This window comes from Bison bison, unplaced genomic scaffold (assembly GCF_000754665.1).
Source record: "Bison bison bison isolate TAMUID 2011002044 unplaced genomic scaffold, Bison_UMD1.0 scf7180017864105, whole genome shotgun sequence".
In the NCBI taxonomy this organism is placed as follows: Eukaryota; Metazoa; Chordata; class Mammalia; order Artiodactyla; family Bovidae; genus Bison; species Bison bison.
The window spans coordinates 8,911,748-8,929,247 of NW_011494677.1; the positions used below are offsets into that span (position 1 = coordinate 8,911,748).

A 17,500-nucleotide genomic window follows, 5' to 3' on the forward strand; every position below is an offset into this window, starting at 1 on the left:
CCAGGTTTCATTTATTGGTTACAATATCAGACAGCATAAATCTAGATGGACAGAAAATGAGGTGTGCTGGTTAATATCATTGTACTTGCTAGTAAACCCAGAAAGCTGTTCATCTTCAATATACTATATTTGAAATAACAAAAGACAAGAGTGTATCAGAAGTGGTACCATTCTTCCCTCCTCTGCTCCCAATCCCATGCCACTTTCAAGTTCCAGGACTTTTTAATCAAAGGACCATGGAAGTGATCAGGTAATTTAGTAAAGGGGTATATGATTTGAAGAGAAACATGAGTACATAGAACAGATATTTTAAACTAGATTTGAACAAGGAAAGTAAATATATCTTTCTAGATGGAAGACACAGAAAACAGAAATCATTCCTGGAAATCATGAAAGGAAGATTACTTTAGGAGTGAGTTATAATAATAAAGACTTAGTTTAAGCTTTAGTAAATAGATTACCTTAAGTTTTTTTTAAAGTACAGTAAAGATTGCCACTTTAAATTTGTTAAGTATTGGATGATCTAAAAAAAACTAAGAATAAAGAATGTTTGGCGCATTTAAAGAATGAAATTAATTTTTTAGGCTTACAATACACTCTTAAATAAATCTCACTAAGCAGAGAGAACTTTTCATTCTCAGTCAAGAAAACATTTTTTATTATAACAACTTTATATCAGCTCTAGAGACTGTGGCAAAGAAACAGCTTTCTCCTTTCTTTACTAGTAAAATGGTAAGAAATTTGAATCATCCATTTCATGCATAGGATATAAACATTACTGAAGAACTTTGGTTAAGTACTTTGAGTTGCCTTCAAGGGAAAACAGTGAATTATATATCATCTAACCACAGAAGTTTTTGGTAGATTTACCAGCATCACCTTTTTCTTTCTTTTCTCTCCCTATCTCAACTCTTCAAACAAGTACCAACAAAAAATGTTTGACAGTCCATTCATTATAAACAATCCATAACCAGAAGTCAATGCATGCTCAGGACCAATATTCAACAACCCATCCTTAATGAAGAATAACAACAATTTGACGAACAGTCGATTAAATAAACATAGTTTATATCTGACTATAAAATGTTTTATATTTGTATATAAATATCTGTATTACCCAGCAATCACAATCTAAAGCATTTATCTCAGAGAAAAGAAAACTCATCTCCACATAAAAATTTGTACACAAATGTTCACAGGAGCTTTATTTGTAATAGCCAAGAAGCTGAATCAACCAAAACATTCTTCAGCTGTGAATGCTAAACTACAGTACACCAAAACCATGGCATAATAATCAGCAATTTTAAAAAAGATCTGGAAGGCAAATAAGAAAAAAAAGCCAATCTCAAAAAAATTACATATTGTATGATTCCACTTATAGCACTCTCAAAATGACAAAATTATACAGATGAACATGTTATTGGTTGCTAAGGGTTAAGGATCTGGGATGGGGAGTAGATCATTATAAAAGTAGGCTATAAGTATGCTTCTCTGGTGGCTCAGATAGTAAAGAATCTGCCTGCAATGTGAGTTCAATCCCTGGGTAGGGAAGATCCCCTGGAAAAGGGAACAGCAACCCACTCCAGTATTCTTGCCTGGAGAATCCCATGGACAGAGGAGCCTAGCAGGCTACAGTCCATGGGGTCGCAAAGAACTGGACATGACTAAGCAACTAATACTTTCACTTTCTTTCATAAATAAAATGATGAGGGGGAGCTTCCAATAATATGTTCTGTATCTTGACTGCAGTTACATTAATCTGAACATGTGATTAAATGGCACAGAACTCTACACATTGTACCAACACTAGTTTCCTATTTTTGATACTGTATTATGACACCGTAAGATGTAGCCAAAGGGTGAAACTAGGAGGATACATGGACCTTCTTGTACTATTTTTGGAGCTTTCTATGAATCTATAATTATTTCAAAACAAAAAGTTAAAAATACATAATAAATGCCTCTTATTATGTAAAGAGTTCTAAAGAGTCAAATATAATAAAGCAATATGATTTTTTAAGATCTGTGGTTTATCGATAAGTACAACAATCTTGCAAAGACAACATAAAAGGAAATTTTCTTAAAAGCAGCGACAGAATGAAAAATTCAAGAGGTACAGGTAGGAAAATAGAACACTTCAGCCTAAAAGAGATAATACACTGGAAGGTGAAAATTGTGTAAAATTCTTTAACAACAGAAAAATCCAATGGATGTGACAAACTGAAGCAAGAAAGAATGAGAGTAGGGAGGTTGAAGGTCTAGAAGATTTGGTAAGAGTACACTTCAAATTCAATAACAGTTATCACATAGTAACATCACAAATAACTTAAGAGATTTCGTAATCAGAAAATATGTGGTAAACTCAAGCTTTTCAGGTTAGTTTTATGAATGATTTAGTCTAGGACATGGCTGTTTTAGTGAGAGACTTAGGAGGAAATGGGAGAATCAAGTGTAAGATGTCAAAGATCAAAAAGGATAGGGTATAAGGGTCATGTTGAAATGACCTTGAATTTCATTTGGTAAAATTGGCTGGTGAAGTGATAAAGGATAATGGCAGAGAATAGAATAAAGAAGTTTTGTCAGACAATGCAATAATTTGAGGAAAACAAAAAAATATATTTGAAGCTGGAATAGATGGCTATGAAGTGGGAGAAAATCTTTATAACAGCACCACCTCTGTATCTTTAAATGTGACATATTTATTTGAGTTTTATCAGAAAAAATAGCCAATTATACTGAAATGGGTGCCATTCAAGAAGATAATTTGTAAATCAACCTGCTAAAGGCGAAACAAATATCTATCATCTTGAGTTTCAAGAAAGAGACGATACATTCAGGAGACACTATGCTTGTTCTTTAGAAGCCTGTTTTAGATTTCAAAACCAAAGATTTTACACAATAAAGCAAAGTCTAAAATAGATGCCTATTTAGATATACATATAAAGGAGAAAGAAATGCTGATTGAATACAATTTCATATAATCGCAATACTTAAAATTGTTGAAAAGTTCAATTTTGTTTGAAATTGCTTTTTCTCTAGACTCTGTTGAAAATATTAAGCCTTGAACTGTTGTATTCGAATCACTCAACGCTTTTCCAGGGCTAATAAAATAGCTGGTGTTCAATTTTAGCAACATAAAGAAAAAGGTTTTGCCTTGGTACTAGATGACTTTCCTTGAATCAACCTGAACATCCAAATATGTCATCCAATTCAGTAAGAACTTGTACTTTATAATGGTTCTCATTGATGCTAGGATGGAAAACTTTCAGACTTTTAAAGACTGTAAATTAACTAAATTTGATAACAGTAATCCATCAAAATTTAGTTCCACCCCAGCTGGCATTTGCCTTACATTTGGAGAGTTAATATTGTGAATCTTGTTCCTAACCAACTTTAGATTACCATGTCTTTACTTCCCCTTTGATGGAAAATAATTGCTTATAAGAAGTAACAAAGTGTTCTTTATTCTGAGGAAACATTATTTCCACTACAATAAAAAACAAGCAAGGGTAAACCTTTATTTTAAATGTTATTCTATCTGTGGGGCTGACCTTACAATTTAGATATCACCAAATAATACTTACCAATACATACATCGATCTTTCCTTTTATAGCAGCTTCATGCAGAGGGGTATAGTTCCAGTTATCCCTGGCATTTGGATCAGCTCCTTGGCACAGTAACAGACTTACAACCTCAGCATGGCCAAAAGAACACGCATTATGAAGTGGAATGAGACCGCCATCATCACGAGCATGGACATTAGCACCCATCTGTAGTAAGTGTTCTACCACGTCCTTTCTTCCAAAACCTAAAAATAGGGAAAATATTTTATATTGTAAATCAGTTTTGTAAAAAGAACCATTAGAATTCCTTTAACAATAATATCAACAAATATGAGTAACTGAAGTACTATGTTCTACAGCAAAAAGGTAAAGAAAAAAAAAGATGCCATTCAAATAGATTCCCTCATCTCACAGAACTGAGAACTAAGGAAGCTCTTCCTTTAGTTTGGGCAATTCCTTCCAAAAACATTTCTTCAACACCTATTCCATGCTAGAAATGCAGGATGAATGAGGCAGGATTCCTGTCCAAGGCATTCACTTTCCTCTCAAAATCAGATGCATAAAATCCATTTCTATATTTTTAAATACCAATGAAAATCAAATCTAAGACAAAGCACAGCACTTAACATTACACTAGGGAAATTGGAGAATACACGGATACCAGAAATACATGGTGATAGTTTGGTTGCAAACTATCAAATATCAAACTATCAAATATATTAAAAAAAAAACAAATATCTTGGTTACAAGGTATTTGAAAAGGAAGAACTAAAAATAATGCCATAATATCTACTCTTGGGACTGGTACCCAAACTAAATGAAATGTGTAGTTACAATTCAAATTTGGATTTACTGAGTTTGAGGGAATTTTAGGACAAATAAATGAGAATACAGGCTTTTGGAAATACAGAACCAGAACACTGGTGAAAAGCATCACAATTTTCAGACAGAAAAATGGTGGTACTGGAGGGTGTTGTTAGAAGAGCCAGAAAAATATCTAAAGCACTGTACAGACTAGGCAAACACTGGGAATGGTAAGAAATACCAAGAAAACACATTATGGATGTTAAAGGGCCACAACATTATGCTAAGTCCAGCATGATGAGGATTTAGTGAGATAATTAAAAATGGAAAAAATAGCCATTTTGATAATTTGAAGGTCATCATAGTACTATGATGAAATTTTAAGCTACAATGCAATGGGTTAAAAAAAAAGATTACTGAAAATATTAGCATTTTTATCTTTACCAGCTTAATACTTTTATTAGTGATTTTTCCTTTCCTACTTTAAATTTTATTAGGACTTGCCAGCTAGGTATCACTGCCTCCATGCTATTACTTACCATGTAATGTTGTTAGAAAATGACAGAACATGACATTTTAACAGTGGAAAGCAGTAATGGTCATATCTTCTTTCATTTTACGCATATATTAACTAAATAAATGAGAATTATGTGGAAAATAGAAACCAAAAAAAGATTTATTTCAATATATGTCCTTTACACTATCTTTAGAAATTCACTCACTCCAGGAAAGTAGGCCAAGAAAGTCTCCTGCTTTATAGATTTGAGTAAAGCCTGCATGCAAATTCACATTTCCCTAATTAGTGCACTAACAATGTTTGAAAACTAATTTCCTTTCTTCACTAATATTTGAAGTAAAAACAAAAATTCTTGGTACCAGCAAGAAAGTGGTGAAATGGAGTTGTGTTCACACACTGATAATGTGAATATGAACTGGTGCCACATTTTTTTTAAGGTTTTTTGATGTGGGTCATTTTTTAAAAAGTCTTTATTGAATTTGTTATAACATTGCTTCTGTTTTATGTTTTGTTTTCTTGGTGTGGAGGCATGTGGGATCTTAGTTCCCTGACCAGGGATTGAACCTGCACGTCCTACATTGGAAGGAAAGTATTAACCACTGGACTACCAGGGAAGTCTCATGGTACCACATTTCAGAAGAAAATGTAGCATTATCATGAATAGGCTTAAACAAATATACTCTCTGACTCAAAATACCACTTTTCAATTTTTATCATTTAAAAAATGATTTATTCATGGACAAAGATTTTGCATCAAGAATGTTTACCATAATGTTATTTACAGAAAATCATGGAGATTAGATGCCCAATAATATTGTTGCTGCTGCTGCTAAGTCACTTCAGTCATGTCCGACTCTGTGTGACCCCAAAGACGGCAGCCCACCAGGCTCCCCCGTCCCTGGGATTCTCCAGGCAAGAACACTGGAGTGGGTTGCCATTTCCTTCTCCAATGCAGGAAAGTGAAAACGAAAAGTGAAGTCGCTCAGTCATGTCTGACTCTTAGCGACCCCATGGGCTGCAGCCTACCAGGCTCCTCCATCCATGGGATTTTCCAGGCAAAAGTAATGGAGTGGGGTGCTATTGCCTTCTCTGAATAATACTGTTACATAAATGATAAAATGACAGTTTTTGAATAAAATCATCTGTATTGAAAGGATGCTAGAACACTGAATGGACTTAATATCACTGAGCCATATATTTTAAAATGGCGAAAATGGCATTTTACTTTTAAACTGTTTAAAATAAATAAAAAATTTAAATTTATATTTTACCATAGTAAAAAAAAAAACAAAAAAGGTATAGACCAACCACCCACGCACCCTCACAGATACACACACAATATTATAAAAAATTCCAACATAGAATTGTGTTGCTTATACATCAATCAGTTCTCCTTCCATTCTTTCTCTACCTTCCCTCCTTCCTCCCTCCCTTCCTTTCTTTCTTGGCTGTGCCACGCTGCATGTGGGATCTTAGTTCCCTGACAAGGGATGAAGCCTGCATTCCCTGCAGTAGAAGCGTGAGTCTTAACCGCTGGGCCTCCTGGGAAGTCCCTCAATTAGCCTTTTGCATTGCAAATATATAAAATAAAATATAGGAGAAAAAATATGATATTTGAAATATAGATGGATAGAAAATGAGACTAAATCACTAGGTACTAGAAATATGGAATTTTTTCTTCTTTTTTATCTCTTTTCTTATTACATAAAACGTAATTTTGCATAAAATATATGTATGTGTATACATGCAAGTTTAAAAAGGTGGAGGTGAACAGCCAAAATCAGTAAAGATACATTTTATGTGTCAATTATGAAATCATCTAATTTGATTTTGTATTAAAATTCATTAAATCAGTGTTACCCACAAAAAATTAATCCCCTATTTAAAGTACTGTAATTTAGAAAACCATACATAAAAAGCTTATCAAAACATGTACTCTACCTGTACTATTAAGTACAATTCATAACTGGTCATTCACCACTCTATCCATGTTTAATGCATATGCATTAATTACTTTTTATACATAAAGAGAATTCATTACCTATAATGGTCATACAAGGCCTTTGTTTCATAACCAAGGTTTGTAGCAATTATCTCTGTAACTGATTTTTTTTGGGGGGGTCTAAAGAACCAAAATAAAAATAATAATTAGGGCTGATTCAAAGAACTACACAGAATTTGACCACACAGTAACTTACCTATTAATTAACTCATAGGAAATAGCTTCTAAGTGAAAGTATTACAGACCCACACAAGATTTTCAGTGTCCCATTCCACCAATCTAGCACGTCAAAAAAAGTTAAGTTACAATTTTTAAAAGGAATAATGTTGCTACTTATACATATCTTTATGGCTTAGTGTTGCTGCCGCTGCTAAGTTGCTTCAGTCGTGTCCGACTCTGTGCGACCCCATGGACTGCAGACTACCAGGCTCCTCTGTCCCTGGATTCTCCAGGCAAGAACACTGGAGTAGGTTGCCATTTCCTTCTCCAATGCATGAGAGTGAAAAGTGAAAGTGAAGTCGCTCAGTCATGTCCGACTCTTAGCGACCGCATGGACCCCAGCCTACCAGGCTCCTCCATCCATGGGAGTTTCCAGGCAAGAGTACTGGAGTGGGGTGCCATTGCCTTCTCCAGGCTTAGAGTTACAAAGCACAAAAGAAAAACCAATGAACCATCTCTCTCTGAGCCAACAGAGGCTGTTAAAAATCAAGACAGTGTAACACTCTGATCCTTACCAACAAAACAGTATGTGCTATTAGAAGAGACTCCCAAACTGAGTTGTACAAAAGGTATAATTTAACTTTTACAGAAAATTTCTTACAGAAAAATTCTTTTTGCTTAAGTATATGCCTTATTCCTGAAAATAAAAATAGCAGCAATAATGGTTAAGTGGCTAACATTTAGTAAGCTTTTTTTTCTGACAAGAAGAATGCCAAATGCTTGACAAGTATTAGCTCCTGTGATAACATCCTGTGACAAGCATTTTCCTCATTTTATTGTTGAAGAATTCTTTCCCTCAGTTCTGATACTCATGAAATATACTTCCAAACACACATCTCAAATCTGCCTACTCCCTAGGGTCACCAGCTTGGTTTCAAGCTCCACAATCTCTTGTCTAGACTTCAACACAAAACCTTTTGTTGGTCTCTCTACTGTCACATCTGCTGCCTAACAATTCATCCTTAACAGAGCAGAGTGTGTCTCTATTCAAGGCATGCACCAGATCAGGTCACTTCCCTGCTTAAAATCCTGCAATGGATTCCAATAACACACATAATAAAAGCTCCTAAGGCTATGGTTTTTCCTGTGGTCATGTATGGATGTGAGAGTTGGACTGTGAAGGAGGCTGAGCGCCGAAGAATTGATGCTTTTGAACTGTGGTGTTGGAGAAGACTCTTGAGAGTCCCTTGGACTGCAAGGAGATCCAACCAGTCCTTTCTGAAGGAGATCAGCCCTGGGATTTCTTTGGAAGGAATGATGCTAAAGCTGAAACTCCAGTACTTTGGCCACCTCATGAGAAGAGTTGACTCATTGGAAAAGACTCTGATGCTGGGAGGGACTGGGGGCAGGAGGAGAAGGGGACGACAGAGGATGAGATGGCTGGATAGCATCACTGACTCGATGGACGTGGTCTCAGTGAACTCCGGGAGTTGGTGATGGACAGGGAGGCCTGGTGTGCTGCGATTCATGGGGTTGCAAAGAGTCGGACACGACTGAGTGACTGATATGATCTGATGCCTTAACAAGTGAGTTGGCCACTCTCACCTCTCCTATCTTATTGAGCTTTACTAACCCTGTCTTTCACTTTCTGTTCCCTGGATATGACAAACTTATTTCAGCCTATAGGACTTTGTACTTGCTGTGTTCTCTGCCTGAAGACCCAGATCTTCACATGCCTAGCTCCTTCTGTCATCCAGTTCTTAGCCCAAAGATAAAAACTTGGAGAGACTCTAATTACTCAAGGTCAATCTACCCACCCACGCACACACATTCTTTCAACATTGTTTTCAACATGAATTCTTTGTACATTTTGGACATTAACCTTTTACCAGAAACATCATTCACAAATACTTTCTTCCACTCAGTAGGTTGCTTTCTCATTTTTGTTGATGGTTTCCTTCACTATGCAGAGGCCTTTTAGTTCAATGTAGTCTACTTATTTTTGCTTTTGTTGCTTTGCTTTTGGTGTCAGAGTCAAAAAATCATCACCAAGAGCTATGTCAAGGAGATTTCACCTATGTTTTCTTCTAAGAGATATATGGTTTTAGGTCTTACACTAAGCTCTTTAATCCATTTTGAGTTAATTTTTGTGTATGGTGTAAGATAGTGGTCCAGTTTCACTCTTTCGCATGTAGATGTCCATTCTCCCAACACCATTTATTAAAGAGACTGTCCTTTCCTCATTGTATATTCTTGGTCCCTTTGTCATAAATTAATTGACCATATATGAATGGGTTTATTTCTGGGCTCTCTATTCTGTCCATTGAGCTGTATGTCTTTTTTTATGCCAATATCATACTGTTTTTATTAAGTTAGCTTTGTAATATAGTTTGAAATCAGAGAACGTGGTATCTTCAGCTTTGTTTTTCTTTTTCAAGATTGCTTTGGCTATTTGGAGTCTTTTGTGTGATATCAGGCAAATTTGAGAACTGTTTTGTTCTATTTCTATGAAATATACCATTCGAATTTTTACAGGGGTTGCATGGAATCTTTATTGCTATATTGTAGTACAGACATTCTAACAATTTTAATTCTTTTAATCCGTGAGCACAGAATATCTTTCCATTTATTTGTCTTCTTCAATTTCTTTCATTAGCATCTTTCAATATACAGGTCTTCATTTCCTTGATTAAATTTACCCTAGGTATTTTATTCTTTTTTTACACTTGTAAATGGGATTGTTCTCTTAATTTCTCTATTAGTTCATTACTAGTGTAAAGAAAGCCTACAGATTTTTATATATTGATTTTATATCCTGCAACTTTATTGAATTTTCTTATTTGAATCTTTTTGATAGAGCCTTCAAGTTTTTCTATATATAGTATCATCTGCAAATATGATAGTTTTATTTCTTTTTTCATCTGGATGACTTTTCTTTTTCTTGTCTAATTGCTCTGGCTAGGATTTCTAATGCTATGTTGAATAAAAGTAGCAAGAGTGGATACACTTATATTGTTCCTGACCTTAAAGAAAACGCTTTTGTCTTTTCACCATTGAGCATGATGTTAGCTATGGACTTGTCACATATGGCCTCTATTATGTTGACATATGTTCCTCTTCTAGAATTAATTCTGTAAGTTGCAAATTTAGAATAGTGAGTCTTCTAATCCATCTGTATGATATACCTTTCCTTCAATTCAGATCTCATATGTACTTCTATTTTGTGTTTTTCTCCATTAATACCTTATTTTTCAAGGATTATTGGGTATTTTAAGGTTTTTTGGCGGTGAAAGGGGCAGTGGTGCATTAGGGGAGGTCAGTAAAACCAGATCGCACAGAACCTCTGAGTCATAAATAACCAATCTGAATTTGAGTAGGGCAAGCAAGCAGCAATAAAAAGTTCACCCTGATGAACTGTTCAACTAAACTAAGTTTTATGAACCTCTTTTATAAATTTTAGCATTTTCTTTCCCCTAAAGAGTGTGAGAGACAATTTTATTTTTTTACATACTCAGAAAGCTTAAAAAATATATTATGTGGAAAGTATTGTACTGGCACTATGAGGAAAACCTAAATTGATAACACATTATCTACACGCAATATACATAACAATTTTCTTATTCTAATGTCAGAGTTTCAATTAAAGTCTCTCAAAAATGTTTCAATATCAAATGTAAGGTCATTGGTATCTATTCACTAGGCCTGAGTTTATAGACAGAAAATTGTTTCACTTGTGTTCAGAATTTTAAACTGCTTAAAATTAAAGCCTCAAAGGAACAACCTTAGGCAATATTAAATCTTGTAACTAATAACTATGCATTCTAAAATTTAATAGAAGGAGAAAAACCTAAGGTATCTGGAGTATTTAAACGTGATGTTTTTTTATTTATAGTAGAAAATCATAGCCTAAAGACATTTTCGACCTAACTGGATTGTCAGCAAAGCAACAAGGCTATACATCATTTGAACTGCTAAATTCATTGATCTATACTTATAAAACCAACGAGAAAATTTATATCACATCTCTCACATTTTATAATTTATACAAAATTTGTACCCAAAAGACTCTCAAAGTAACAATAAAATATGTTTGGAACTGTCTAGAAAAACACCTCATTAACTTTTATATATATATGTGTATTATATCTATTTTAGTAACTCAGAAGAAATAACAGAAAGTTACGAAACATAAAATGTTACTTGGTGACAGATGTGTTCACTGTTTTCTCTAAAATCTTTAGGAAGAACTTGAACCTAAAATATCAGAATAACCTGCTTACTTTCTTAAGCATACCAATCCATTTCCACCACCCCCCCAAAAAAAAAATAAAACAAGGCTCTTACAATGACAATAAAATTACTTTCAATGAAACAAAATTCAGCCATGACACATTTATGCAATAGCTGAAAGGTTTCTAAAGTAACTTTTCTTTCCCAGCCAACAAACTTATTCACCAATTTAATACCAGTAGTTCCAGGTATGGAGAAGGCAATGGCACCCCACTCCATTACTCTTGCCTGGAAAATCCCATGGACGGAGGAGCCTCGTGGGCTGCAGTCCGTGGGTTCGCTAAGAGTCGGACACGACTGAGGGACTTCACTTTCACTTTCTACTTTCATGCATTGGAGGAGGAAATGGCAACCCACTGCAGTGTTCTTGCCTGGAGAATCCCAGGGATGGGGGAGCCTGGTGGGCTGCCATCTATGGGGTCGCACAGAGTCGGACATGACTGAAGCGACTTAGCAGCAGCAGCAGCAGCAGCAGTTCCAGGTATCTGTGAGCATCTCTAAAGGTCTATTAAGCACAGTAATTTATAACTGTACTGAATTAAAAATCAATAAATGATGTTGGGAAAATTAGATGGCTACAGGCAAAAGAACCAAAGTGAACTACTTTATCACGCTATGTACAAAAATAAATTAAAAACGGATTAGAGACTTAAATTTAAGACCTGAAACCACAAAGCTTCTAGAAGAAAACATTGGCAGTACACTCTCTGACCTCAGTCTTAGCAATATTTTGGGGGTTATGACTCCTCAGGTGAGAGAAACAAAAGCAAGAGTAAACAAATGAGACTACATCAAACTACAAAGTTTTGCACAATGAAGGGAACTATCAACAAAATGAAAGGCCACCTCCTGAATGAAATATCTGCAAATGATGTGTCTGATAAAGGGGTTAATACCAAAAATATACAATGAACTTATACAACTCAACACCAAAAAAAAAAAAAACCACCCAATTTTAAAAATGGTAGAGGATCTGAACATTTTTCCAAATAAGACATACAGATGACCAAGAAACACATGAAATATGTTCAACTCCTTATTTATCAGGAAAATACAAATAAAAACCACCTCACACCTCTTGGGATAACTATTATCAAAAAGACAACAAATAATAAGTGCTGGTGAGGATGTGGAAAAAAGGGAAACTGCTGTGTAGTGTTGGTGGGAATGAAAACCATGTAGTCACTATGGAAAACTGTACGGAGGTTCCTCAAAAGAAAAAAAACTACTAGACAATCCAGCAAGTCCACTTCTGGGTATTTTTCTGAACAAAAGTAAAACACTAATTCAAAAAAATATCTTTTTTGCACCACTATGTTCACTGCATTATTCGTAGGTCAACTGTATTTAAAAAGTAAACAAACTCAGAGAAAGAGATCAGATTTGTGGTTATCAGAGATCGGGTGGGGCTGCAGGAAGGGGAACTGAATAAAGATTGTCAATACAGACAAGTCCAGCTATAAGTAAGTATGAAGGATGTAATGTGCAACAGAACAAATACAGTTACAACTGCTCTAGGTTACACATGAAAGATGTTAAGAGAGTAAATCCTAAGCATTCTCATCACAAGGAAAAAACATTTGTTTCTTTTTCATTTTCTACTTATATGAGATGATAGATATTCACTATACTTACGCTGATAATCATTTCATGACATACATAAATCAATCATTATGCCATACATCTTAAAAACTATACAGTGTGATAAAGCAAACTTTATCTCAATAAAACTAGAAGGAAAAAAGCCTGACTCACACCTGTATCTTGGCTGATGTGCAGGAGGCAGCCTCAAAATTAGGAGGACACCCAGCAGAGCAGATCCATTTCAACATGATGGGTAGTTCTATTTTTTTTAAGTTTTCAGTTTCACTACATTTTATGGAGAAAATTATGGGTTTCCTCGCTGGCTCAGTGGTAAAGAAACCTGCAATGCAGGAGCTGCAGGAGACACAGGTTCGATCCTAGGTCAGGAAGATCTCCTGGAGGAGGGCACTGGCAACCCACTCCAGTGTTCTTGCCTGGAGAACCCCATGGACAGAGGAGCCTGGAGGGCTACAGCCCACAGAGTCGCAAAGAGTTAGACACGACTGAAGCGACTTAGCACACATGCACACGTAGAGGAAATTACATGCCACAATATTATGCTCTAAACTGGGAGGTAGGGGAAGTCTTGCGATAATTCTTTAAAATGTCAAAGGTTTTCTATGGACTGGGTTAAATTTACGCAGTCCAATATACACAGATCTCTGGATACCTATTAGATTTCTGCTTACTTTATAAGAAATGTTCTATGACAAAAAAAATACATTTTTTACTTAACATTCAAAGTCATTATTACTTCCTTTTCTAATTTCAATTCTAACTATATCAGCTTTTAAATAAAGAACTATTTTACATTTCATTAGATCAGAAGTCATGGTTAAGCAAAAGGAAGTATATTCCCTGTTACTTCTAAAATAACAGTTTAGAAAGCCAACTACAAAATGACTTCTATAAAGCAATAAAGTTGCATATATTTTTCATTTGTCAAAGGTGGATTCTGACCAATTTAATTTCTCCATCTTACAGAATATGATTTAGAAAGGAAAACATTTATAGTTAGATAGAAGAAAAGAACTATGGCATTAGGAAGCACTAAAAAATGAAGTATTTCATTAGGAAGCAGTAGAAAAATGTATGTTTTCCCCCAAAACCCTGGGAAAAAACACCAAAAGTGAAAGGACAAGACACGAATTCCAGATGCCAGTTCAAACAACAACAAAAATACAAAACAAACAAACAAAAACAAGGTAAAAAAATCACAGCTCCTTGGGAAGGAAGAGAAAAAAAAGGCTGAGTGCCACTGTGGGAAGAAACATCAGCTTAACTGCAGATGATCGGTCACCCTGGCTAGGACAGAGAACAGAGGCAAGTGACCTGAGTCCTCCCCTCACCTCTGCCACCCTGTCCCCTGTGCTGCAGCAGAACACGAGTTCGATATCTCCAGTGCACCTCTAGCCAAAAGAGAAGCGACAATACGAGGCAGAACAGTGGAACCTGGCTGAGGTGGGAAGCAAAGCACATGCCTACAGGACAGAAGAGAGTCAGGGGAACCCTGAGCACCTAGGATGGCATCACATCCAGGGCCTCTCTACCCTGACGCATGCCCTTATTTGGCTAAAACCATATGGAGAACCAAAAGCTAGAACCCCAAACTCATCCTCTCAAATGCAATACTGGCCCAAGTAGCTGTCATTTCCAAGGGATTATAAGCTCACAGCAGAAAATAATAGGATGTCTGAGGACTGCAAGCACAATGACAGAATAAATGAGAGCAGAATTAATAGACCAAAAAAAGATATTTAAAACTGGCAAATTAAGTGTTGCCAGCGTAAAAACTGGAGAATACTGAAAACATGAGAACAAAAATCTATCAAGTGAAACCAACTGGAAATATTATCATGAAAAATATAATAGGAGAAATGAAGGATATAATAAATTGACTGGATAACAGTGGAAATAAACGAAACAATTCCTGAGGAAAAACCGGTTGACGAACTCTCCCAAAAAACATCAGATAAGGAGAAACTGAAGTAAAGGAGAGAAGAGAGAGGCGAGACAGAGGACTGGAAGAGAGGGCAGATAAATGTAGAAATAATGACAGGACATCTACTAATTAAAGGAAAATGCAAAATTCCAGATTAATAAGAGTTCTGCTGCTGCTGCTGCTGCTAAGTCGAGTCAGTCGTGTCCGACTCTGTGCGACCCCACAGACGGCAGCCCACCTGGCTCCCCCGTCCCTGGGATTCTCCAGGCAAGAACAAGTTGGTTGCCATTTCCTTCTCCAATGCATGAAAGTGAAAAGTGAAAGTGAAGTCGCTCAGCCATGTCCAACTCTTAGCGACCCCATGGACTGCAGCCCGCCAGGCTCCTCCATCCATGGGATTCTCCAGGCAAGAGTACTGGAGTGGGGTGCCATTGCCTTAGTACCAAATAGGATGGATGAAAAAAATACAAATTCTCAGACTACCCCAGACCAACTGAATGAGAAGAAGTGGGGGTGTGGCCTAGCAACCTGCCTTAACAAAGCCTTCCCGGTGACTGTGATATGAAGTTTGAGAACCACTGAGCTAGTGCTTCTCGAAGTTATAACCCTCTGAAAACTACATGTAAGTTTGATGTTTAAATATGTGTTTCAGAGGAAATGTCCATACCTATTATCAGATTCTCAAAAAAAAAAAAAGGTTAGCAAAATTAGGAACTATTTGTATTAGCTCAACAGTTTTCAAAGTGTGGTCTGTGGACCCCTGGTGGTTCCAGAGACCCTTTCTGGGGGGATCTGAGAAGTCAAAACCATTTACAAAATAATATTAAGACAGTGCTCATGATAATGCAAAAGCAACAGTAGGTAAAACTGCTGACACCTTGACATGAACCAAAACACTGGCACCAGCCAGTCACTGTATTCTGTAGCGCTGACATACTTGGACACATATTAGTCACTGCATTCTTCACCATCAGACCCTCACAGTTTTTTTTAAAAAACCCACCAGCTTCACTTAAGAGTGTTCTTCATAAAATAAAACAAAAGTTGCTTCTTTTTTAAAAAAAGTCTACCACAGAAGAAAAAAGTTGCAAGTCCACACAAACAAGCCAATAAATCATCTGCCACCAACCATTGGTTTAGTTTGTGTTACACCAAAAAGGCTAAAGGGAAAGGAAAATTTACAACACTTTATTTCCTTTTTTTGTTACAATTAAAAAATTCACAAACCTTAATTCAAAAGGGAACTGACACATTCCAAGAAAACACTTAAAAAAAAAAAAGGGTTTAAGCTCACACTGCTCTCATTTTAAACATAGATTCCTGAACCAACAGGCAAAGCAAGTTTCTACTCGACAAAGGTCCCGGCAACTCACTGTAGGGAAAAGCAATTCTGAATATCTGATGAAGCCTATTAAGGAAAACCCAGTAGGCACACAAAAACAAAACACTCATAACTTTCCTCAATTATTCAAAATTAAATAACTTTTAGAACATGAACCTCAAAGTTATCTTGAGCACCTGGGCTTTAGTATAAATACCCCCGAAACCCATGCTGCTGCTGCTGCTAAGTCACTTCAGTTGTGTCCGACTCTGTGTGACCCCATAGATGGCAGCCCACCAGGCTCCCCCATCCCTGGGATTCTCCAGGCAAGAACACTGGAGTGGGTTGCCATTTCCTTCTCCAATGCATGAAAGTGAAAAGTGAAAGTGAAGTCGCTCAGCCATGTCCAACTCTTAGCGACCCCATGGACTGCAGCCCGCCAGGCTCCTCCATCCATGGGATTTTCCAGGCAAGAGTACTGGGGTGGGGTGCCATTGCCTTCTCCTCAATTCTTATTATGAACCCACATTGATGATACAGGTGTTAGGCTCCCCCCAAGATCAGGGCTACAACCTACCTTTCTGAGTGTTCCTGTCAGAAGAATAAACATAGACCAAGGTAACTTTAAGTACCCTGACATAGGGGAAAAATGAGAATTTAAGAGGCTCTTGTGTCTTCAATTGTATCTCTCTCATATTTTACAACCAACTACTCAAAACATTTGTCCAAAAAGCAAAAACAGGCTATTAAATACATTTATGAATAAGTTACTCTAGTGTTTTCACCTGCATTTCATTGCAAGACTCATGGTGATGTTTACTCCTTTCTAAGACCTAACACTAAAATAAAATGCATGTGCTTAGCATTATTACATTCCACTATCACTTTTCTTCTCCTGGGCTCTAAGTTGCAGATCCAACTTTTTTTTTTTTTTAAACATATCTATGCTCACAACTTGGCTCTTGAAGATATATCCTTCAGATATATTTCTTTGGTCTTTAAACTGCCAAAGAATCATGTCTGGTTTGGAAGAAAGGCATACCTAGCCTGTGACCTAGTCAGTTCCTTGCGAAAGAAAGGGATGCCTGCGGGGAGGAAAAAAAGGCAGGTGACTAGACTAAGCCTCTCTTCATGAAAATTTCTATGTAAATAGACTATGAGGAAGACATCTTACCTATAAAATGCCCTTAGCACGATGTCTCTGGTTAAGGCTCCTAGAAAGCAGCAATGTATGCTATATAAACTAAGATATTAATATAAAATTATGCTGCTTAATTTAAATGCTATGCCTGTAAGAGATGATCCTGCAAACCTTCC

At 36.3% G+C, this 17,500-nt stretch overlaps 1 protein-coding gene across 1 annotated transcript in view; it reads right to left on the minus strand.

Annotated features, from left to right (window-relative positions):
• Positions 1-17,500, minus strand: part of TNKS (tankyrase, TRF1-interacting ankyrin-related ADP-ribose polymerase) — a 161,604-nt gene that overhangs the window by 134,664 nt on the left and 9,440 nt on the right. Inside the window, exon 3 of the mRNA XM_010838821.1 lies at positions 3,585-3,809. Coding sequence (XP_010837123.1) covers positions 3,585-3,809 — 225 coding nt within the window. The remainder of the gene's footprint in view (positions 1-3,584; positions 3,810-17,500) is intronic.